The 23,828-nt window shown below is 40.8% G+C and overlaps 3 protein-coding genes across 3 annotated transcripts; 1 reads left to right on the top strand and 2 right to left on the bottom strand.

The window, feature by feature from the left end:
* Nucleotides 1-712: 712 nt before the first annotated feature.
* LOC146509778 (uncharacterized) lies at nucleotides 713-4,320 on the bottom strand. Its single transcript, XM_085175491.1, has 4 exons — nucleotides 3,942-4,320; nucleotides 3,644-3,784; nucleotides 3,466-3,495; nucleotides 713-3,111 (listed from the first exon to the last, which is right to left on the bottom strand). Exons 1-4 carry the CDS (start codon nucleotides 4,180-4,182, stop codon nucleotides 2,924-2,926), a joined length of 600 nt encoding a protein of 199 aa, XP_085031617.1. The 5' UTR covers nucleotides 4,183-4,320; the 3' UTR covers nucleotides 713-2,923.
* Nucleotides 4,321-4,428: 108 nt separating this feature from the next.
* Nucleotides 4,429-13,811, top strand: kif20a (kinesin family member 20A). The gene is made up of 19 exons (XM_085175292.1): nucleotides 4,429-4,618; nucleotides 5,702-5,879; nucleotides 6,358-6,468; nucleotides 6,562-6,681; nucleotides 6,878-7,016; nucleotides 7,137-7,312; nucleotides 7,529-7,622; nucleotides 7,873-8,085; nucleotides 8,475-8,586; nucleotides 8,680-8,754; nucleotides 8,861-9,004; nucleotides 9,293-9,461; nucleotides 9,556-9,708; nucleotides 9,882-10,021; nucleotides 10,204-10,306; nucleotides 10,419-10,617; nucleotides 10,704-10,795; nucleotides 10,902-11,039; nucleotides 11,512-13,811. The coding sequence occupies exons 2-19, from the start codon at nucleotides 5,712-5,714 to the stop codon at nucleotides 11,887-11,889; spliced, it is 2,724 nt and encodes a 907-aa protein (XP_085031418.1). The 5' UTR covers nucleotides 4,429-4,618; nucleotides 5,702-5,711; the 3' UTR covers nucleotides 11,890-13,811.
* Nucleotides 11,978-18,733, bottom strand: cdc23 (CDC23 (cell division cycle 23, yeast, homolog)). The gene is made up of 16 exons (XM_085175294.1): nucleotides 18,567-18,733; nucleotides 18,070-18,142; nucleotides 16,900-17,037; nucleotides 16,720-16,762; nucleotides 16,524-16,629; nucleotides 16,287-16,419; nucleotides 15,895-16,072; nucleotides 15,707-15,804; nucleotides 15,421-15,502; nucleotides 15,099-15,252; nucleotides 14,850-14,969; nucleotides 14,638-14,713; nucleotides 14,474-14,535; nucleotides 14,268-14,346; nucleotides 12,940-13,059; nucleotides 11,978-12,856 (listed from the first exon to the last, which is right to left on the bottom strand). The coding sequence occupies exons 1-16, from the start codon at nucleotides 18,677-18,679 to the stop codon at nucleotides 12,704-12,706; spliced, it is 1,728 nt and encodes a 575-aa protein (XP_085031420.1). The 5' UTR covers nucleotides 18,680-18,733; the 3' UTR covers nucleotides 11,978-12,703.
* Nucleotides 18,734-23,828: the final 5,095 nt, after the last annotated feature.

Here is a 23,828-nt window from a genome sequence, read left to right as displayed (position 1 = left end):
TGCCCCTCTGTTGGTCTTCCTTGGTCTCTTGTGTTCTGGGGGCCTCTGGATGTCTGGGGTTTTGATCTCCTCCATACCTGCTTCATGCCCTGGAGGACGGGGCAGTGGCCCCCCACACCCTCTAGCAGATCATTACATGAGGGAACCTTTTAAGAAAACAAGCGCGTCCATGCTCACAGGTGTACACACGGGTGATCACACACACAAACTACACCCTTTTTGGCTCCTACCTCAATGCACACTGTGCTGTCGATCTTACGTGCTGCACAATAATGTTTAATATTTAGTATTTACTGTCATATTCCCATATATCATTGTGATGTGGTTTATTGTATTACTCTCGTTTTCTTCTGCTTGTTTTCTTTTTTCTTTCTCAACAGGTGATCCAGGTGATCGATATATGTATTTTTTTTTTTTTTTTTTTTTTTCTTCTGCTTATTCTGTTGGTTTTTGTTTTTTGCCCTTCTCCCCCGTCCCTCTTCTCAACTGTTTTTCTTCCCCTCTTTCTTTCTCCCTTTTCTTTCCCCCAGTCAAGTCTGTCCCGTATTCAGCAAGTGAAAATAAAATAAAGAATAAAAGGTGAATCAAATGGACCATTACGGCAAAGCTGGGATGGTCAATTTGGTAAAGAAAATCCGTTGGGCATCTTTCTTCGCCTTTAGACAAAAAAAAAAAAAAAAAAAAAAAAAAAAAAAAAAAAAAAAAAGAAGATGGAACTTCCAGGGAGGAGGAAAAAAGGAAGATCACAGAGAGGGTTTATGGAAGGTTCATGTAGTGAAATAGGAGGACAGAAAAGTGTGCTAGGGACAGGGTGAGATGGAGGCAGATGATCCCCTATGCTGAGCCCTAAAGGGGGATTTTGTGATCATCCTGTCACAGTTGTTCAAAAGGAATTGTACTCATGATGCCCATTTCTTTTATGTGACAGAGTCATATTACTCACAATTCCTTCATGTTTAAATGCAATTCAACTATTTTATTTTTCTGTACAGAATACATTGTAATGGCATGGGTTTAGTTTGTTTGTCTTGTACTTAACTGACAATATAGCCAATACTGTGTTATTAAATGGACTTTAAAGTAATAATTTTCTATTGCCATAAACATTTGATATGCATGAAATTAAAATGGCATTATAAGTTTTGAATGAGATCCTCTGCACTTGATGACTCCTGTCTCCCTATTTTCAGTTTTAGTTATTCCTTTCTTACATACCTTCCCTATGACAACCTTTGTAAACATGCCCATACACAGCCATGCTGCCTCCACGCTATGATCAAATGCCACATTTACTTACAACACGTGATATGAGAGGAACCAATGAAATGTGTGCTTTGTTTAAGCAGGCACCGTTTTTAAAAAATGCTCTCGATCAAAACATAAACAGGCCGTCTGTAGTGAAAGGCTAAAAAAGCCGTCCTCAAAAAAGAAAAATCCCACCTGCTACTCTGGAGGAGTTGTCACCGCTATTGGATACACTGCTGGAACACAGTAAAGCTGTGGGTTTGTCAGGAACTGAGAAATATTACACTAAATACACTGTATATTCACCTACATTACCCCAGTCTCTGGCATTTTTACAAAACAAAGGCACACAGTTCCTTGGCCTTACAGATCTACAGCTGCACTGTATAAAGTGTCTAAATGCTGTAACAGTGACTGAAGAGCAGGCAGAAGCTACTGAAGGACACACAAGACTTCAGCACAATAAGTTGGTTTCGATGGTGTGGAGGAAGAATCACAGCTTCAGTGATGCACGCTGTATTTGCCACAAGTTTGGAAACACCAGCTCAAAGTGTTAATTGTGTGAGCTACCCTGAAAACTGTGTCTGTTACACAAACAAGATGGGGAGTGGAGCATGAAGAGGACGCATGAAAGGCCTACACCCAAAAAAAATTGCAGCACATCACTACAAACTGCAGGTTCGTTTATGCAGTTTTATTGTGAACACAATTTTTCCTGAACTTGGAGCATCTCACAATGTGTGACTGTTGTGGGGAGGGGTGCCTGGAGATTAAGTGTCCTTTTAAATACACAACGGACAGCATTAAGCAGGCATTGGATGCACAGGATAAAGACTTCTGCCTGGAGTCAGCTGCAAATAGACTTCACTTAAAGAGCGCGCACCCCTACTACTCACAGGTGCAAACACAAATCTTTGTCACCAGCTCCAACCACTGGAACCTCGTTGTATGGACCCAAAGAGACATGGCTGTGGTACGCATCTTCCCTGATGTAGATTTCTGGGAACCACGTTTGAAGAGAGCACAAGCAGTCTTCCAAAGAAAAAAAAAAAAAAAAAGTGTGCCTTCCAGAACTGGTGGGAAAATATTTCTCCAAGCATAGTTCTGTTCTGAATGCCCCATATCTTTTTATTTAGGGGGTCTAGATTGATGCCTGAAGTGCATTGCCATGCAAATAATTTTCACTTACTGAATATGTACTTACTAAGTACCACTGTTTAAAAGTTGAATAAAGAAACAAACAAATTTTTGCCTGTTATTAAAACCGCTTTATAGAACATCAAATCAGTTACAATGTAGAATCAATGTCGTTTATGGTTTACAAATGACAATTTTTTTATAATAAATATATATTATATAATAAAATAATGACAGCATTTACATAATAACACCCACTAACATTCTGTAAATTTACTGTATCTTTTAAAAAATTATAACTATATATACACACAGCACAAGACTTTTAATAGTACTTAAGAGCAAGTTTCATTTTCCCTTGGTTTTACTACCACAATAGGGCACATGTTCACCAAAACGCAGAAAACCTTCACTATCTTATCCTGAAGGGTCTCCTCTTCACCCTCACATTAAAGAAGTAATCTGACCTACACCAACATGGTGGTATGCAGCATTTTGTACCTGTTGCGTAAACTACCTACAACTCGCTTGACATGAATTATTAGGTGGGCAATAGCTCTTGTATCTTCAATGTCCTTGGCATCAAGTTGACAGAAGCCTTTTGTAAACGCGGGGATCTTAACCTCTGCGCACAAAGATGCTGGACAGGAAGATCAAATGTAAGGCGGATGAGTGTGAGTAAAAGCATTTGGAAATGCCAGTTTCTTTGATGCTGGCAGGAAAGCTTTTACATTGTTGAATAAGGACAGTAAAATAGCAAAACGAGGTATTCCAGTATATTTTACTTTTTTGGTGTCATCCTTTAAAACATTTTTCATTCAGCTGTCTTTTTCAACTGTGATTCAAGTGTTCTGTTCTCCTCCAACAGCTTCTTTATTTCTGCTCTGTTCCCAGCACACACAATCCATCGGCTGTCTTTTAGCTTCTGTGTCTCTCTCTGTCTGATCTCCATTTTCTACATTTGCTGCTACTACCTCAGCCTCCACTCTTGGCCACAGCCTCCATCACGTGGTGATTAAGGTGTCTGTCTTCTGACGTGTCCATCTCTGGCAGCTCTTCATGTAACTTCTATGCAGGCCTCACCTTCAGACTCTGCTCCTCCATTACTAAAGCCTGTCAGATACAATGAGTGCATACATATAAGGCAAATGTTCACCAGAAGCCCAATTAAAAGTGCATGACTCATCAAAAAGCTATGAGCTGATTACCGGACAGTGAGAGCATTTTTTTTTATGTTGGTGGTGGTAGGAGTTGTATTTACCTCCGACTGCAGCTCTTTGCTGCTTTCGTCGCATTCGTCGTCTGTGACGGTCCAAGTTTGAAGCAGGGATTTCGGAGTGCCCCATGTATAGCGTTGGAACCCAGTCAGGATTTGTTTCATCCATTTCATAGGCTGGTTTGCCTGCAATTATGCTAAGTAATTAGCAACTCTGTAAATAGAACGCAGTTATGCAAAATCACACATTGAGATATTTGTTCAAATTTGCTATGACTTCAGAGCCCATCGCAAATAAAACCAATAGGCTATACCAAGTAATATGAACTTATTTAGAACTTACCCGAATGAAAATGTCTGGAACACACCAACAGATATCTGGGGATGGTAGAGAACTGGATATCAGCTCGTCTCACAGCTGCTATCCAGGCTAGACGCCTTCTTTTGGTAACATCCGACACACGAGCTCCCTGGTTTTGCTTCCAGGTGGGGAAACAATGAAAAGACAGCCCATTTTCAAGCTTATTCCCTTGCCGGTCGTGCGATCTAACGTTACAACCCATCACACAGCAAGTACGAACCATAGCTGATATTCTTCTTCTTTCTTTCTTACATTTGTACTGGCGGTTAGCAAACAAGCTGATATTATTCGTGTGCTTTCGCTCGCTTTGTTTGGCCTACTAAAATGGCACCTCGACCAAAAATCCTGGCCGCACCCCCTCTCACGACGTCACGTTCCAAAGCCCATGCGCCATGCGAGGCCCTGTTAACCAATCAAAGGGAAGACAGCGATACACTTTAACCAATCGGCGACTCTCCCTGTGGGGAAGCGCATTGTTCAAAAACCCAAAAAGCAATCGGGTAAAGCGGCTCAGCTGGTGCTAAGAGCTCGAGACGAGGAGGGTTTGCTGAACTGATACAGTTTTACCTCAACGTTGGTTTTTGGCGATCTAGCGTAAACATTAAGCTAACGAGCTTACTGGAAACCAGACACATTTTGGACATTCCAGGAAAGTTAAAGTGAGTTTTACTTAAACGTGGGCAATACGACGTTAAACAAGTTAACGTAATAGTTACAAAATTTAATATTAGATTGTAACTATAACTGTTTGACGGAGTTATGTAAGTGTGTGTTAACCTAAATGCAATATCTTATCTACGTTTTTTTTGTGTGTGCTTGTTTTTGGTTTTGAGTGACTGCACGATTTTCCCATTTAAAACCAGGAAGCAAATCTCTTTGTTAGCATATATTGGTACTTGTAATAGAAATCATTGTTATTAAATGTATGTTAGCTAGTATAAACATTAAAGTGACTCTGTTTTAATTCACTGCAATATAGGCTCCGTTTACTACGTGCTTACTGGAGGCTAAACATGGCTACTTGCACATGTAGGTTCAGCACTGAGGTTTTTATTTTAGTTGCACTCAGTGCTGAGACACCTTCTTTTGAAGCACAAAGTCTTCTTGCTGTAACAAGCAGTGAAAGGTGAAGATGGCTCGAGTGATTTTTTTTTTTTTTTTTTTTTTAAGGCTAAACGTGGATTTTATACTTTTTAAATGCTGCTCAGTGTAACACGAAATCCCATTTGGATTTTAAAAAAAAAAGGGGAATGAAACTGAAAAACCGAGACTTCTAAACTCGCTCATCTTAATAGCTACAAAGAATAAGCATGACAGGACCTGCTGTAGAGCAGTATTGATCAGCACTAATGCCAAACTTGTCTGGTCAAAGCCTGGGAAATATTTCCTGTTTGACTACTTAAGCAAGTTCAATTTGGCTTTAAACAGTAAACTAGTGTTCCTTTACCTATCAGCTTGTTTGATGACGACACACCCATGTTTAACTAATTCATAGCAATGAAATGCTTGAAAAGAGAATAACATCATTACATCATTATTACAAACAACACAGACACACTCGTGTGAGTGTGTTTAGTTTTTCATCTTTTATGTTGTATATTGCTGCTTTTCCAACACAAGCCTATATTCTTTCGAAGTGACTTGTGCACACGTCCTCAGTCAAGCCCATGTTTGAAACATTTTGTAATCCCTTTTTAATAGAATTACTACATACTAATGAAAACGTGTTATCCTTGGAACAGATAGACGGGCATGGCGCTGTCTTTGTCATCTCCGTGTGGATGCCCCTCTGATGAGGAGGAGGAAATGGCTGTGTTTGAATCTACAGCAGCAGAGCACGGAGGTTTGGCCAGACCACGTCTACCAGAGATCTCTGTTATTTCCCCGGGCCTGGACACCAGGCCATCCATTACAGGGCCGGTAAGAGTTCCCAATAATAATAATAAAAAAAAACCATCATATGTCCCTCAGGTATAACAAAACATGTTCAGAACAAATCTATATGAGGTTTTTTGTGTGTCTATATATATATAATTGATCAATATTGCCAGAGGTGTAACTGTTTTTCAAAGCCATAATTTCATACCTCGCTTTTCCTTCAGAGGAGATGAATAACAGCCCCTCCAAAAAGAAAGGGAGACAGGGAAACATTCTGTTTAAACTACATCATTCTGACACATTTCCAGTCCACTTGCTACCTCTCTGATTCTTAAACACTGCTGCTTTCTTCAGTCTGGCAGGCTTTAAATAGGCATTAAAAGCCCAGATGGGTATTACAGTAGAGCGAGATGCAATATGTAAAACTCTAAACCCTGGGATTGCAGTTTGGTGGTGTTACACTTGTTAATATTTTTCCATTCTACCATCAAAACATTTACAAAGATGCTTGCATGTTTAGAAAGTAGCAGTGAAATCTCAAAGCTGTGATGAAGGGGACACTGAGAGGGTGAAGGTTTTCCTGCGCATCCGACCACTTACTGACACGGAGAGATCCAGAGGGGAAGAGCAGGTAAGACATTAAGGTCAACATTTTCGTTTCTTCTAGGGTAAAAGCTTTCAGTACTCTGTAACTGTACTTGAGTCTATTTTGTTTTTCTTTTAGGGTTGTGTGGCTATCCAAGACGAAGAGACCCTGCTGCTTAAAGCTCCAAATGACTCTCAGAACATGAGAGCAGCAGAACGAGGCATCACTCCGAGTATTCACAAGTTCAGTTTCACGAAGGTAGGAGAGTCATGTGTGTAGCTCCTCTTTACTTAAACATACTGTTTCCAAAACTGAAAACCCATTCAGAAAAAGAAACTGTAGTAATCATGTAATAATATTTTCAGAGAAGAACTTTAATGTAGTGGGGAAAATGGGAATGCTGGAGTGAAACAGACCAGTGAAGATGTTTTTTTTTCTCTAAATTTCTCCTTAGATATTTGGTCCTGAGACAGCGCAGCAACAGTTTTATGAGAGCACAATGAAGGCGATGATAAACGATGTCCTTCGAGGAGAAAATAGACTTCTCTACACTTATGGTGTAACCAATTCTGGAAAGACCTACACCATTCAGGGTGAGTTATTTTCTGTTCTGCAGATATTACTTGGACACATAAATTCCAGGGTTAATTACGAGGTTTGTTCGTTATGTAATCGCACAACATAAACCATGCTTATCAAACTTTGGCCTGCAGGCAGCGGTCGAGAGGCAGGCCTGCTGCCCCGGGCTTTAGTGTCCCTGTTTAGGAAACTGCAGGGCCGTCTGTATGGTGGCATGAACCTGAAGCCTGTCTTGTACCAGGATGTGAGGCAGCTCAGTGCCGGTGAGGTCAAGGCAGAGGAAATTCGCAGAAACTCTCTGCTCAAAGAGGTAAACAGAAATATGACTTTTAAAGGCCTTACAGCATTACTCTGGAACACAAGGTGAACTTTAGGATGCATTTGGACATTGTGGTGTTCCAAACGTATGTGACTACACTTTGGTATATTTGGCATATTCTTTTCCTTGCATACTGCTACTTGGTTAAATGTTTGCCTGCAGATGAATTATGCATCTTCTGATTCTCCTTCCTCTTGTGGATTTCAGGATGGGAATTCTCGTTGCACTGGCACCACCACAATCTGGGATAGTGGCATCGGAGGACTGTCTGCTACCACTACCTTTGGCACTCAGCTGGAAGGTGAGGATTTTCATTCCTAAATGGAGTCAATTTTCTGCTAAACACACCACATACTGTATTTGGAGTAGAATAGTTGATGTTTGATGAGTACACAGCACTGTTTACAATATAAGAACACAAAAAGAAGTCAACATCAGCGTTGTTTGTGCAGCACATACCAATTTTCAGTTTAAACACTGCTTTCTTTATATTAAAATCATTACTGCCTTAAAAAACAAACAAACATGTGACTTTTAATTTGCCTCTGCAGACACGGACAGTGTTTGTCTGGAGCCGGACAGCGTGTCGCACAGCGGAGGGGAAGATCTCGAGGAAGGAGTGCAGTTTTCAATCTGGGTGTCCTTTTATGAAATCTACAACGAGTTCCTGTACGACCTACTGGACGCCTCACCCTCCCAGCAGCCCCGGAAGAGAGTCACATTGCGGCTAAGCGACGACAAGCAGGGCAACCCCTACGTGAAAGGTAACAGTGGCTCATTCACAGGAGTGGAGTTAAAACTAGATCAAAGTATGTCAGCCTGAACTTCCTGAGGCCCATTCCCACCAGGCAGCCACTCTCATCTGATGTATGTTACGCTTCATCAGGCAGGAAATGATGTTTAAAAACTGTAAATTGCTTCTTTCATTTTCCCCAACCTCAATTCTACCTGCAGTCTTTGTACACTTTGTGTTTGTGGGAGTGCAACAACACACCACAATGAATGAGTGCATGAATAAAGAACTGTGCAAAAGATGGTCACGACTTTGAACACTACGTTAGCTTTATTCATGTGTTTCCTGTATAACAGCATGTGTAACTACTGCTGCAGCTCCTTCACGTGCACCACATTGTGCTTCTTCCTGTTGTATCAGACCTGACCTGGATCCAGATCCGCAGCGCCGAGGAAGCCTGGAGGATTCTGAGAGTTGGGCGTCGCAACCAAAGCTTCGCCAGCACTCACCTCAACCAGAACTCCAGTCGCAGGTAAGAGCATGTTAAATGGCGTGTTTACCTATTGAAACCTTAATTTGATTTACACTTGTGGACACTCTGATCATAAACCTATCGCTTACACAGCCACAGCATCTTTTCCCTCCGTGTCCTGCACGTCCACCCTGGAGCAAATTCAGGCCAGGCCATGCACATCAGCGAGTAAGTTTGCTTGTAATTACCCAGTCTTGATTTCAGTTTCGGGTCATTTTAACTTATATTGATTAGAGTTTGTAAAGGTGATAATGTAAGTCTGTCTCCTTTTTAGGCTGACTGTGTGTGATTTGGCTGGGTCCGAACGCTGTAAAGATCAGCGTAATGGTGAGAGGATGAAGGAGGCCAACAACATTAACACCTCCCTCCTAACACTGGGGCGCTGCATTGCTGCCCTGAGGCACAACCAGAGCAATAAGTACGTTTTAAAATGTTTAGGTGGTGTAGTAAATTAGAGAAATGGTTGAAACAGATCATCTTGTGGAGCTTTTTACTGCTTTTGTGCTCTCAAAATGCTAAATTGCTATAAATTTTCTTCACGTCAGCTTCTGCAGTAATTAAATTATTGATCTGCTAATTTATGGCGTGTGGATTTCCTACACTAAATCAACTTTTACAGCTTGTAGGGCGTTTTTGTTTTTTGCTAGTGTACATATAAAGATTTAATGACCAAATGGGTTTTAATGTTTTCCTACTGCATCAACAGGTCACGGCCTCCTCAAGTGGTGCCTTTCAGGGACAGTAAGCTGACCCGTGTCCTGCAGGGTTTCTTCTGTGGGCGAGGAACCTCCACCATGGTGGTCAACATCAATCCATGTGCATCAATCTATGACGAGACCCTCCAGGCCCTCAAATTCTCTGCTATTGCTACCCAAGTAAGAAACTCATTTGTACACGAGTACCTGAGTGGCTGGTTTAGTTTTGCGTCCTGTGTGAGATCAATCAAATGTGCCGTTTCTCTTCTTTAAGCTCATCCACGGCCCGTCCACAAAGACCAGAGTGGCCTACATCCTGTCTTTACTTCGTGATCCAACAGGAAATGGTAATGACAGCACGGTGATGGAGGAGGAAGAGGATGAGAGTGATGTCGACGATGGAGATATCACCATGTTAGATACTAAGGTAACATCCTCTGCTTTCTATGTAACACCTAAATATTAAGCACTTTTATTTCACTGACAAAATAAATCAACCTTTTATTTTGAAACACTACTTAAACCAAATAAACTTAAGATCCTAAATGTGTCAAAAACTGTCAAGTCTATTGTTCTAACAGCCGACTGTTCTACATTAAGGCTTTGCTGCAGGCCATTGATGTTCTGAAGAGAGAGGTGCAGCGCCAGCGGGAAGAGAAAGAAGTCCTAGAAGCAAATGTGAGAGAGCAGGTGGTCTCTGAGATGATGGAGGTCATCTCTAGAATGCAAGATGGTTTCAGGTGTGTGTTTGTTTGAATCTGAAATGCCAATTTAAAGGCTTTTTTTTGGTAATACTTTTTAGTGGTAGGGAGCAGTAGGCACATTTAATGGTGTTTTCTTAGCAGGGATTTAGGGGAAATGTGTTGTTTAACTGTTTTTGTAATGACTACATATAGCAACATTTCATCTTCTCATCCTGTAGTGAGACACTGGATGCTGAGAGGGCGCTCATTGAAGAGAGGTATGAAGACAAGATAAATAGCCTGCAGAAACACCTGAAGAAATTCTACACCCAGGAGCTGAAGGTCAGTTAATGACTTGAAAGTTTAATGCTTTGCATTCTCTGCAAATTAAGCATTTGCAACGGTTTGCGATGCTCTCGCTGAATCTCTACTAAATATATTTCCGTTCTCCCAGGAACGTGATCAGGAGATTGAAGCTCTGTCTGCTGCTCTTGAGGAAAAAAAGAAGGCAAATGAAGCAGCCCCCATGACGGCGCCACCTGGAGACTCTGAGGGCCCTCGCCGCTCTCAGCGCGTCAATACGCAGAATGAACTCGGCAGACTGCGCACTGAACTCGACCAGTGCCGCACTGAGTTGTGCACCAAGACTCAAGGTACAGTCTGACTGGAAAATTTCTGATTATATGCACAAGGTTATTGTTCATGATGGCTGACTGATTTGTTCTGTTTGTCTGTGCAGAGGTGACAAAGCTTAAGATGCAGCTAGAAGTGCCAGGTAGTGCTGGCACTCTCACCTCTGCTGCTGACCGCAAGCTGGAGGAGGGTCAGCGGGTCAGTACATGCTCTACATAAACTCACTGCTGCATGTGAGTCTCTGGACTCTTTGAAAGATTAAAATTTGTATGTTTATATATATATTTTTTGTTTTTTACAACAGAACCTGCGTCAGCTGCGGCTCAATCTGCAGAGGCTGGGGGTGGACCTGCAGTCTGGTGAAAGAGCCTGCTGTCGCAACACAGGAGGGGAGAGGCTGCGCCACGCTTTAACAGCTGCAGATGAGACTTTAGCCAAACAGGTAGAGTCAAGCAATGTGCAGTGTGCAATTTGCACATTCAGTTTTACTTGTAAACTAAGATTTTCTTTAAATTATTTAACAGGGTGCTCAGCCCTCTGTGTTCTGCAACAGCTGAAAAAGTATTGAACACATTTTGCAAACTGCATGTTAAATTTCCATCAGTGCAGTTTAAAAGCGATGTTTCCTTCTAGTTAGAAGCAGCTTGTGAGGATAAAATGCATGAACTCTTTAAAAAACCTGCATTATATTATGAGCCGTTCTCATTTTAAACTCTTTGTTGTTTTCTTCTCCTAACTCACTTGCACCGGCAGATTTTAAACTAAAACAAGGTTTCTAACATCTGCACCAAGCTGTCACTGAGCTAGAGCATGTTTAGCTGTTGCTTTTTGCCTCACCTTTTGAAACTAAACAGCCCTCCCCTCCCTCTCTGCTCCTGTCTAACCCCACCCCCTGTCAACTGACTTCTTCTCAGGGCCAGATCCTTATGGAGCTCCAGAATGACCTGATGCTGGTCAAAGCCGACTTGAGGCGGAAAGCGCAGACCCTGGCCCAAACACAGTCCCTCCCTCCCCAGCTGCCCCCGTCTGGCTTTGCTGCCCCCAGCATGCTGGGCTCCTGCAAAAAGAGAGGCTGTGGCGCCGGCGCACCGAGCGACCCCGAAAACCGTCCGCCGCAAAAACGACCGTTTTTCCAGTCTCTGTTCCCATCTCGCACCCCAACACGTAAATACAACACCCGTGCTGCCGAGGATGCAAATCTGACCCCCTCCTCAAGGATTTTGCGGTCCCGTCAGCCATCTCCACCTCCTAGTCCGGTCGTCACCCCTCGTAATCTCAGGGGGAAGTACTGAGCTTTAAAGCAAACTAAGTTGCTGTTGTCTTTATATATATATTTTTTTTATGTTTTTCTACTTTAACTATATTATTGGCATCAACTGAACTGTTAATGCTTTAAGCTGAGGTAAAGCTGCTTAGTGACTGTATGGTTAAAATAGTGCATGTGTGTTAATCAACCTGCTCTGCCTCTGCAACTCCACTTTGTGCCTTTGTGCTGTACTCTCCCTCCCCCAAACAATAAATCCTACAAACACATTTGAGCAGCCTGAATATAATCATGCTTTAAAACTATAGTAAATTATTTTACCCTTTCCAGTCAGTCCCTGTAAAGACTGTGCTGTAAACTATTTACACATAAACCGTACTGATGAGCAATGAAGTGAGAAGTCAAATTCCCATTTGTATGCTCTGTGCTGTAAACTTTAGACTGTAGTGTGTGTGTGTTCGTTCATTCATATATACATGTTAATCTTGTCTGAATGTTTGCTCTTGAACATTTTATTTGGGATTCTTTTTGTACTATTGCACTATTGACCATTAAACCTTACCAAAAACAAGAAATGGGTATTTACTGTATACGATGCGGCACCGTGCATACTGACCTGTCCAGTGCTTACTGCAGGTACGCTGATTGTCTTTGCTGGAAATGTGAAAACAATGTCATGGGCTGGACAAACATGGTCAGGATTGCTAGTTTTACAAAAACAAATGCAGTTTATTATGTAAATTCCAACGCAGCCCTCGTCAAAATAAACTTCAGAGCAGTTTCATGTCACAGGATAGATAAATTGTCCATTTTTTTTAAGCCAATGAAGAAGAGAGTTGGTGTCAGGGTGTAAATGAGATGAGGTTCAGGGGAGACACCCTCCTGACTGGAGTGTTGTTGTTTGAGAGTGGTGCAAACAGGTCTGCTGAAGGCGTCTCAATCTGATCTCTGACCTGTGAGATCTGCCGCAACAGAGCCTTTCCTTCCTCACGTGCCTGCAAGACGAGGCATGACCGATCAGTACCGACCACACAACAGCAACTAAAACAAGATGCTCAAATCGTACAGGAACACTTACGTCATTGTAGTCACAACAGCGCTGAGCGCAAAGGGATGCCTCATCATAGAGCTTGTTCTTGAAATAGTACTGGCCCAGGTACCGCAGGGCTGTGCTCACCTCAGCATGCTCCAGTTGTTCCTGACGAGACTTAATTTGGTTAGAACTATATTCCTTTATATTAATGCAATACATGACCTGGAGCACAAGTGGGAAAAACAGAGCCAGAGGGCTGGAACCTCCAGCCACCAATGTCATCATCTTAATTGTTCCCATTTGGCAAATTAACATGAGTAAAACAGCAGAAAATGAACTAATGCAATGATGCATTTCTGTATTTCATTGGTATTTAAGTCTGAGTTATCTCTGCAAGCAAAAACAATCTGCTGGCTTTGCCCCTGGGGGGGCAACAGCTAATTTCGGAGGTCTTTTAAATTACTTGACCCAAGTAATTTAACCAATACTTGGGTCAAGATTTTCATTGCTCTGGTCATTATTTATTAATACACACAAAGTATTAAAAGCTAAATTGTTGCAGAACAATAGCTAAGTTATGTTAGTCATGTGACACGTTCCTCTACACAGGCTTCACTTGCATGCAACTGAAGCCTGTCCAAATGCTCAAACCACTGTCAACAGTTTCTCTATATTAAAGAATCGGTTTATAGAGATCACCTAAATAACAGCATAATTGGATTTCCTTCATATTTATGATCATGTCCTGTAAGGGTAATGCTGGGTTTTGTTGACGGCTGAACAGTTGTCTGGAGTCAATATTTACAACATAAAACATTGTGTTAAATCAGTTGCCCACACAACGGTCATAATCAGACAGACACTGTGTGGACGTAGGCTAAAGTTGATATAGCATTTAAAGGGATTATTTTATTTAATGAACCTTTTCACTGTAAACCAGACAGTTTAAAAAAGTGAAATGCCCTTTTCAAGATCTGGCCTTTGTTTACTGTCTAAAACTTTGTCTGGTCCCCAGGAAAAGAAACATGCTGGCCCATTTTTGTTTGTAGTAGATGAAATGAAAACCATTAATGATTGCCGATTCCAAATCCACACGCATTAATAGACTGGATCTAAAGCCCCTTCTGTTTGGGAAGAAACATGAAAGGATGCTGCATTCAGTGACGCTGGGAGATAAAACCTGGATTACAGTTTACCAAGTCATCTTTGCTGGCCAGTCAGGCTCTATCACATGAAACAAATTAATAATAATGCATAATAACGAATACATAATAATAGCAAGCTGAAGCATCGTGATCTCACTTGAAAAAGCAAATCATTGCAATCCTAGACCCTGAGAATATGAGTGTCAGAGCTTAATTTAAAGTGCTTACCCCACAAGAGAAAATGTCTTGAATGTAAAGCATGTAACACTGGGCAGCATCATCAGACTCATTCAGCTGTTCGTGGAGCCTGACAAAAATAACAAACGACCAGAAAAATAAATATATAAAAAAGGAAAATAAATATCGAACAGCAGATCAGAGCCTCGTTTCTTCAGAGCACTCTTGTTCAGCTCAATATAGTGATAAACACTTACTTTGCCAGTTTGAGCAGAGCCATTTTCTCTACATCTCCGACAGAATATGCTCTCCAGTAACACTTCACAAAAATAAATCCATGACACAAGTTAAAATCAAGCCAAACGCTTTGGGACTGACTACAAAAACTACTGTTAATTACTGGCAATGGGTAGATGTGTACCTTCTTGGCTTCGGCTTGCTGTGACAGTTTTTCGTAGCTTTCACCCAGTGCAACCAACATGCGAGAGTCATTCGGCCTGAGAAAAAAACAACAACAAGTGTTTATATATATATATATGTATTTTTAAATTTAATATTTAAGTTTTCTTCCAAAAACCATCCATTCTTTATAACAGCAGCATGAAATATCATCTGCTTAGCTTAAGTCCAAACCTGAGCTGGTGAGCCTTTCGATAATAGTACAAACAGTAAAAGGGCATCTTGAGGATCTCGTATGTCTGACCCAGACCATACCAGGCACGGTAGTCTCGCTTATTCACTTCAATGGCATGTCTGAGGAAGAAAAAGGACACCAGACTAAAATCATAAATCCCGTTTAAACCTCCAGACCTGTGTCACCTGATAATAAATACATCCTGATGATGCAGATGCTGAGCGCGACTATGAGATATCCAGACTGACCTGTAGGCTTGAATGGCAGCTGAAGTGTTTTTCATTTCCATGTATTCGTGTCCCATGAGTGTCCAGGCACCGAGACAGCGAGGGTTCAGTTTGAGGGCCCGCTGGAAGTAGAGAGCTGCTTTCTCATGCTGAGAGCGTAAGCTGTAATAGTTACCTGTGGATCAGACACACGACTTACTGCAGTGCAGGAAACACTAGTTTTCTTTTACAACATATATTATGGATTACATGTACATAATGAACGATCCATTTGTTTTAAAACTAGCATAAGTAACGTCCTGTTGCAGCCGGTGACCTCTAATCTCATTAGTTCAATGCTTACCGATAACGCAGCACGTCTCCACTCTGTACTTGTCAATCTCCACCAGGTTGTGGGCCAAATAGCTCAACTCTGGCTTCATGCTCTGTGGAAACATGATTACAATCAGCAACACTACAAAATTTCAGTTATGATACTGACTTTCCTTTTTTCTACAATTTTATTTACTTTGACCCCTCACTGAAATAATGCAGAAACTGGCCCCCGTGTCTTTGTGCAAACCACATCAGTCCTACTGATTATTGATTAATGTTCTTCAGATCTCACATTGCAATTGCCATACACTTACTTTGACATAAAGCAGATTTGAGAATGTGTCCATGTTGTCGATACGATATGGATCCTGCTCCCTCAACTCGTTGAACAGAGCCAAAGCTTGATCAATATCTGAAAGAAGGGGAGACAGCGTGCTGTAAGACTAGGCCCGCTTCATCAGAAATTCAATATTTCCACTGAAAAAGTAGAGAAAAAACAAACCTCTGATATTGTGGTAGGCCACAGCAATCTGTGAGATGATGTAGGTACTTTTCGAAAAGCCAGCCTCTATTAGGTTCTGGTATTTTTGCAATGCTTCTTTGATCATCTGCAGCTCTGTGTACATGTGGGCCATGAAGAAGTCTTTAATCCAGCAGTCTGGCAGAGACAGTGACTTCAGCTGAGGGGAAGCGGTAGAAGCAGACAGAGTCACTTCAAGGTGTAAATATTTCTGAACATTTACTGAATATGTGGATCCTGTATTTTAAAGTTATTTTTAAAAAAGGACTGATTTTTTAATTGAAACTGTTGCTGTGGATTTGGCGAGTTAGCTTATGGAAATAAATGCTATCAGTTTCCACAGTTTCTGTGTGTCCGAACATAAGGCTTGTTACCATTTCAATATTGGTGACAAGGTTACTGAGCTCCAGCCATGCGCCCCAGTGCAGTGGAAGTGCATGTATTCCCTCAACAAACACGTCGACGGCCTCTTTCGGAAGATCCAGCTTTCTTAGAACCACCCCATACCTGTGTGTTTACACAGACACAAACATGATATCATCTGTAAGTAATCCACTGTATACATCTGCATAATGGCAGTAATGTGTTTCACTATGGAGGAGCAATCTTACAGATAGAGGGTGAAGCCGTCCAACTCTCCTGCAGTATGCTTCTTACTGAGCTCAACCCTTAGCTCGCGTAAAGCTTCATTGCGCACCTGACCCTTCTCCAGAGGGCCTAAAACACAGAAAATATACAAATACGCTATAAAGACAAATACAATTCCTCATTTTTATCTTTTATGGGTCTAAAAGAAGAATTCCTCACCCAGGCTGTCCACAGTCTCATCATCCTTCTTTTTCTCGCCCGACTGAAAAAAGAAAAAAACAGAAGGACAATGACAAAATGTGTTACAAATGCAACGATCAAAGTAAAATGGGGCTTCCTATGACATAAAAACGAAGGATCAAAAGGACATGGGCATGCTCGACATCTACAGAATCTTACCAGATAGCGAGAATACATATAGAGGAAATAAGCTTTCTGACTGCGACAGCCTTTCAGAAAGTAAGCAGCACGATCATATTCTTTCAGGTCAAAGTATGATTTGGCCAGTGTAAGTGCATCCAGGTCTTGTGCATCTTCCTGCATGATGACAAATAAGAGCCATTTGAATAACAACATTAAGTTTTTACAAGATCATCTTAATATCTACATTGCAAGAACTGTCAACAGGGGGCAATATACACATGTGAAAAATAATATTCTGCCACCTGCCAGAAAATCTGTCTGTCTTTTTTAATTCTTATCAAACTTTAGATGAATTCCAGATCATTACTTATTCATATTATATTATAGTATGAAAATTATCACCACACCCATATCCACATATCCTAAACGATCAAAATCAAAGACAAACACATTTTGAAAAGATTGTGTGTGCAGACAAATCTTGATATAGACAATTCCTGTTCTACACACCTGTTAACTAAACAGTAAAACATCAGAGTTCCCACAATGCCACTGAGTGACTTCTTCCTTTATCACAATAGACACTGGGGTTTATTGGAGATTCTACACAACATCCTTCAAGTGTATACACAAACACACAAGTGTCATTAATGAAAATACAACAAATACGGCACTTTAATTACTAATTGCTATTTTGATCCATTTTAGTAATTGTACTAACCTTTTAACACCCAGTTAAAATCTCGATTATACTCCAGTGGCATTAAAACTCACTGATGAGCCTAGAGTTCAATTTTCTTGCACAACCAGGGTGTCGGTTTCTCTATGAAAATAATACTCCAGGGAGGTTTGCACGACATCGGACCGGTTTGTGCAAAACCTTAAGCACTCTGGATCTGCAGTTCACTTGCACTAGTATTTCTGGAGGAGTCCAAACATAAAACTAGACCTGAGCCATAAAGCATTAAGGGTTGTCCTCCACAAGACGGGAGTCATGCCACAGGTAATATATCAGATTCCAATGTAATGTAGTAATAATGGAGCTATAAAACACGTGTTTACAAGTGACAATTTTGCACCGTTTCACAGACACGAATGAAGAACTGGAACAAACTGTACTGCATGTGAAAGAACGAAGAAATAAGAAAAAAACATCAGTAATAACTGAAACCCAGAAAGGTCCTCAGTCATGACAGTGTTACAAACCTCTGTTAAAGGGGGTGTTGGTGGCAGTTCATCCTTTGGCAGAGGATCCAAAGCAAATGCCAATTCAGAAGCCCTGAAATGTAAAGGAACAACCGCAATTTTAATATTAACACCTAAGTGCAACATTTAGCATTAGATTTCTTCCTCATCTGACACCAGTTCGTTTATTTCCATTCATCTAAACTCTGATCACTTTACTGATCAAAAACAACTGACTAGAGAGACGACCTGAACCAAGTTATGCCTCAGGCACAGACAACACTGACGTTACACATAGTGGACTTTGTCAACACAACTAGTACATCTACATATACGGTCTGCTTATGTTTAAGGTGACACTGACAGCAAAGTTAACGGCAATAAACAGCTAGCTAATACAGAGACTGATTTTTTTTTAATCAGTGCTAACGCAGCTAACACGTAACTAGACGTCAACGCTTACTGTAAAGAGCAAAAAGACAGCCAGCTAATGGCACGTTATTCACTGGGAGTCTCACCACTTTGCGCTGTGTAAAAGTCCTCTTTCTTTGCAAAGCGATATCACCGATATTAGCTGTTTTTTGATTTGTACCAGATCCCCAAACTCACTACAGAGAGCCGCCATTTTCATATTTTACCAAGCAAGTACGCTATTGGTGGAAGTTTCAAAGAGGCTGTCCCTCTTCCTCTTCCGCTTTTCCTCCAAAATAAACCCCCCTCTGTCAATATTCCGTCTCAAAACTAGTAAAAAGGTAAAAACTTGGTTCATTTCTAAGATTTTACATAAAAGGACATAAAAAAAAAAAGGATCTGTCCTGGATTTTAAAATGAGGATTTTAAAATGAGAAAAATTCAATTCAGTTTTATTTATATGGCTTCAAATCACAACAACATAGTCTTTATAGTGCAAGGCAAAGAAGAATTAAAATAATAGAGAGAAACCCTTAACAATCATACTCCCCCCAGTAAGCCAGCTCTTGGCAACAGTGGGAAGGAAAAACTTCCTTTTAACAGGAAAAAATCTCAGGGAGGGACAGCCATCTGTCTCCACTGGTTAGGAGTGAGTTGAGGAAGGAAGGATAAAAGGCACACTGTGGAAGAGAGTGAAAGATTAATGATAACAAAATAAAATGCTAAATGCAAAGCGGTATTTGAAAAACTAATTACACACCATGGTTTTATAGTTTGTAGTTCAACTTTTAGCAGCAATAGCAAATTAACTTGAAGAAATCTTTTTCGGTATGACTTAATCAGTCTCTCACATTATTTTGAAGGAGTTTTAGCACACTCGTTCCACCACTGTTTGAGTTCATTGAGGTTTGCAGGCATTTGTTTATGCACAAAGACCACCCTTACTGTCTCACCACAACATTTTCCTGCGCCATTGCAACACCTTGATTCTTATCATTTTCTGCCATTCAGGCAGATGACCTCACAGTTGACACTAGAATACTTTGGTATACAGAGGAGTTCATGGTTGACAGAGTGACTACAAGGCACACAGGTCCTGTGGTTGCAAAATAATTCCAAATCATCACTCCTCCACCACCATGGAGTTGTTATGAGATGTTTGTGCTGATATGCTGTGTTTGGTTTTCATCAGACGTGGCACTGTGTTATGGTCAAGCATTTCAGAATGCAATTTGGCAAACCTAAGCTGTGCTTTCATGTTCTTTCGCAATCAAAACCATACTTGTTCAGTCTTTTTCTAATTGTACTGTCATGAACTTTAAAGCTAACGGCTATAGCTGTAGCCTGCTGTAGAGTCTGAGGTGTAGCTCTTGTTTTTAATTTTTTTTAATTTTAATTTTTTTAATTTGTTTTTTTACAATTTTTTTGACCACTTCACGGTCTGATCCTGAATTTACTGGAACATTTAGTCCTGGGAACATTGCCATCTGTCTCGAATGTTTTCCACTTGTGAATAATCTTTTTCAGTGTAGAATGATGGAGTTCAGATTGTTTGGAAATGGCCTTATGACCCTTCCCAAATTGATGGGCAATAACAATTGTTTCACTAAAATCAATGCGGAGATCGTCCCTACTTGGCATTCTGTTAACACCAGTGTTGGGACTAACGCGTTATTAAGTAACGCGTTACAGTAACTACGTTATTATTGTGGTAACGAGCACGGTAACTAGTTATTATGCCAAAATCAGGAACGCGTTAGTCGTTACTGGGATTTAGATAGGGTCGTTACTCGTTACTTCGTGTGGTGGCTATCGCGGAGCTTCCACAGATTCAGTAACATTAGCAAGTGGTGGAGGCCAGCAGGTGGAGGAGAGAAAGGGGAGGCAGGAGGAAAAGAGACCCGAGGCGGCCGCCGGTCCAAGTGTGAACTGAACTTCAGGTAAGAAGTTGTGACCTGCAGTCTATCTGGGTCAGATATAAACCAAGTTTAGGTGGAGTTTATTTTCGTTATTCCGACTTTTTCCATACTGCGTACTAGCTAGCATGACGGAGTTTCTATACAGCTGGGTGGGTGCTATGAAGTTAATGATGTTGAACTTTATTTTGTTTGTTGCCAACCGTCCCGTCTGGTATTCAGAGAAAATATTACGCGTTTCTTATTGAGGCGAAAAGGAACAATTTGTCCCGTAATTCAGCTACAATGAAAAAGGCACAAAGCTGGAGTTATTCTGTCTTTACGCTGCACAGCTGCCTCTTCTTCTTTCATTCTCCCCCCTCCCTCTCCCGTTTCTACTTCAATCATGAAAACTGATCAATGATCAGCTGATCGGCTCTCTTGTTTGTTTATCGCCCACTTTGCGCCAGAAAGAGGAAACCAGCCGATGTCACGCTAAACAACAGCAGCACGTTTAAGCTTGATCAGCTGTTGTTAGAATTGATTTAATATTAATTTCTAGTATCAGCTGATGTTTGTTGGAGCCACAGCTGCAAAAAAGCTGCTGGTCATGATATCGGTTTGGTTATCTGGTGAGAGGGAAACATGAAGATGAAACCAGGAGATGTCCTTACTGAATCATCAGAGCTGAACAGGTGATGGAGAAACAGGTTTACCTTTTAGGTGACATAAATGAGTTGAAGGGAAGTTATGAACTGTTTCTGAGAGACAGATAACCCCTTTTTAGGTAGTTGACAGCTGGTAACTGTGCAGGTGAGGATCTAGCAAAGTTTTGCCAGGGGGGCCAGGTAGGGCATTACAGTTTTTCTCCATTGGTTTGGCTCATTTCTTTAAACAGAAATTACATTCTCAAAACTCTAAGATCATTTGGCAAAACACTTTTACAGTTTAGCACAACACTATAGCTCACCTGCAAAAGCTCATATCTCTTCCAAAACTGTTCACTCAGGCTTCAATCTAAATCCCTTTCTCATTTAAACAGTCAGTGTCTCCAAAATGGCAAAGATCCTTCTCAATAGCTTTGGCTCATTTCTCGACACAGATCGGACATTCTCATCATTCTTGGTGCTTTTGTCAAAATAAACCTGGATGGTTGATCACAACAACATGGTCCACCTGCAAAAGCTCATATCTCCCCTAAAACAGTTCACTCATGTGTCAAAACTACATTTCTTTCTAATCTGAATAGTCAGTGCCCCCAAAATGCATCATCCCTTTGGCATTGTGTGAGTACTGCCATACAAAATGTTTAGATGTTTTGTCACTATGGCAGAGGACCAACAATATACCACAGAAAAGAGTAGCCTCCAACGTTTGACATCACAGATTGCACTCACACTACCAAGGAAATGATAACCATTTTTTATTCACACGCAAAGAAAGTTTCATACATATGTAAAAAGAAAATGTACATTACAGTAGTAAATTGTATGAACACAAAATCAAAAAACAAGGACTTATTCAGTGTTCGCTGTAATCATTCTCCCGCTGCACAGTGACTGGAATACTTCTCTAAACTGTATAAATTATGTAATTCCATAGTTTACAGTAATTTGTTCAATATATTTCTTGTCATATTTAGTATCAAAACATTCCACTAGTCCTCTCCACCTGCTAGTATAGACCTACCACTGTAGGCAGATGCACACAAAATCTCTACAGTAAGTTATACATTTTTTGCCTCACGCACAGTGCCCTGTCCTATACAACATATAATTCCATCATAGATTACATAGAGTACATACCTGTTTTCCCTGCGAAAGGTTTGGATAATGGAGGAGACTGTAGAACGAGGCACATTAGGCTGCACTCGACGACCTGCCTCTGCCATTGTGAGGCCATGGTTTATGACATGGTCTATAATTGTGGCCCGAATTTCATTTGGGACAGCACAGCACCTATTCCTCTCAGTCCTCCTCTTCTTCTTCTTCTTCCTCCTCTTCCTTAAGGAAGAACTTCCCCTTGTCCGTTTGCTTTGCCTTGTCTATCCATGTTCAGAGATCTGACTGGCTCTGGTCAAGCTCTATATATCTGTGTTTGGCAGCACACAATCATGGAACACACCTGTGTGTGACACCTAGTTTCACCTGACTGTCAATGACTGTCATCAATTTATCAAATATTCAAAGAAATTCATATTTGGTATTCATGGTATTATGTTCTTGACCAATTTTGACAATTGAACAGACGGTTGTGCATGCGAGTACTTATACAATGAAATCATGCTGACATGTTTTGGAGGGAATGATCATTAGACTGAGAATCAACTAATCAGTTTAGATCTACAAGATCTATTCATTTGGAAAATGTGCTAAATGTGGGCTAACTGTATAACTGTAGGCTACTTGTACTTAATCATTTGCAAAGATGCACTGAGACAATTGAGACATGTACTAAGGCATTTGCCATTTGATAAAATGAATGAGAAATGCCATTCTGTTGTGAACATTTGCCAAGAGGTTTGGAGGTTTGTCCATGTTATTTTGAGAATGTAATTTCTGTTTCAAGAAATGAGCCAAACCAATGGAGAAAAACTGTAACAGGGAGAGGTGGGCACAAAGAAATACTTTTCTTTCTTATTCTCATTTAAAATGTCTAGCTTTTAAAAAATAATTATCTCAATCTTACAACAAATGATTGATGCATATATACCATCAAAACAGTGAACATCACTGTCACAACAGCGTTTGTTTTCATTCAAAGGCTTTATGATTTTTCCTATAATGGTGGGCCAGTCTCTAGTCAAAATGCCCGGGCCGATTTTTTGTCCCCGTCCAGCCCTGTATGCAGCTCATCTGCAGTCTGGTGTTACCTACATCTTCCTATTCAGAAGGCAGAATTTCCGAGTTACAGTACAGTAAGTTTAGTACAATCAAAGCATCACGACTGCAGTTTTTGTGTTGGATGTAAAAGGCGCACATGACATGGCAGCAGTCAATGACGGTCCAGGCGTGGGATTTCTCTCATGGAAACATGCACATTATCTTTTCCTTTCTATTGGTAGGTGGCACAGTGCACTTGTGGCAAGTAAGCAAGCTAGAAGACTGGCAAAGTTATGGAAGCAACACATTAACAAGAGAATTCTGAGTAAAACCAAAGTTACTTTCCCTAGTAACTAGTTACTTTGAAAGTAACGAGTAACTTGAAGTAACTGAGTTACTTTTGATAGAAGTAACTAGTAATGTAACTAAGTTACTATTTTAAAGTAACTTACCCAACACTGGTTAACACACACTGAATGCTCCACAGCAAACTGCCAAGACTTGATTTTTATAAAGGTGCTCACACATGCTGATGATCAGTTAATCAAGTGCTGATTAGAAGCACCTGGATGCTATTTAATCTCTTAATTTCTGTGGAAGATAATTTACTCTGTACTCTGGACATACAATATTTCTGCATTTTGGCAACATT

Source organism: Neolamprologus multifasciatus, chromosome 10, assembly GCF_963576455.1.
Source record: "Neolamprologus multifasciatus chromosome 10, fNeoMul1.2, whole genome shotgun sequence".
Lineage (NCBI taxonomy): Eukaryota > Metazoa > Chordata > Actinopteri > Cichliformes > Cichlidae > Neolamprologus > Neolamprologus multifasciatus.
This window is presented reverse-complemented; position numbering and strand designations above follow the sequence as displayed.

What these genes read in the sequence shown, in the direction of transcription:
- LOC146509778 (XM_085175491.1), bottom strand. Translation starts at nt 4,182, where the DNA reads ATGGTTCGTACTTGCTGTGTGATGGGTTGTAACGTTAGATCGCACGAC. An exon ending in TTCCAGACATTTTCATTCGG is followed by an intron (nt 3,785 to 3,941) that starts GTAAGTTCTAAA and finishes GCATAATTGCAG; the next exon opens with GCAAACCAGCCTATGAAATG. An exon ending in TGGAGGAGCAGAGTCTGAAG is followed by an intron (nt 3,112 to 3,465) that starts GTGAGGCCTGCA and finishes ATTCAACAATGT; the next exon opens with AAAAGCTTTCCTGCCAGCAT.
- kif20a (XM_085175292.1), top strand. Translation starts at nt 5,712, where the DNA reads ATGGCGCTGTCTTTGTCATCTCCGTGTGGATGCCCCTCTGATGAGGAG. An exon ending in CTTTGGCACTCAGCTGGAAG is followed by an intron (nt 7,623 to 7,872) that starts GTGAGGATTTTC and finishes TTGCCTCTGCAG; the next exon opens with ACACGGACAGTGTTTGTCTG. An exon ending in TCACCATGTTAGATACTAAG is followed by an intron (nt 9,709 to 9,881) that starts GTAACATCCTCT and finishes TTCTACATTAAG; the next exon opens with GCTTTGCTGCAGGCCATTGA.
- cdc23 (XM_085175294.1), bottom strand. Translation starts at nt 18,679, where the DNA reads ATGAAAATGGCGGCTCTCTGTAGTGAGTTTGGGGATCTGGTACAAATC. An exon ending in CAAATCTGCTTTATGTCAAA is followed by an intron (nt 15,503 to 15,706) that starts GTAAGTGTATGG and finishes ATGTTTCCACAG; the next exon opens with AGCATGAAGCCAGAGTTGAG. An exon ending in GGAGACGTGCTGCGTTATCG is followed by an intron (nt 15,253 to 15,420) that starts GTAAGCATTGAA and finishes TCTGATCCACAG; the next exon opens with GTAACTATTACAGCTTACGC.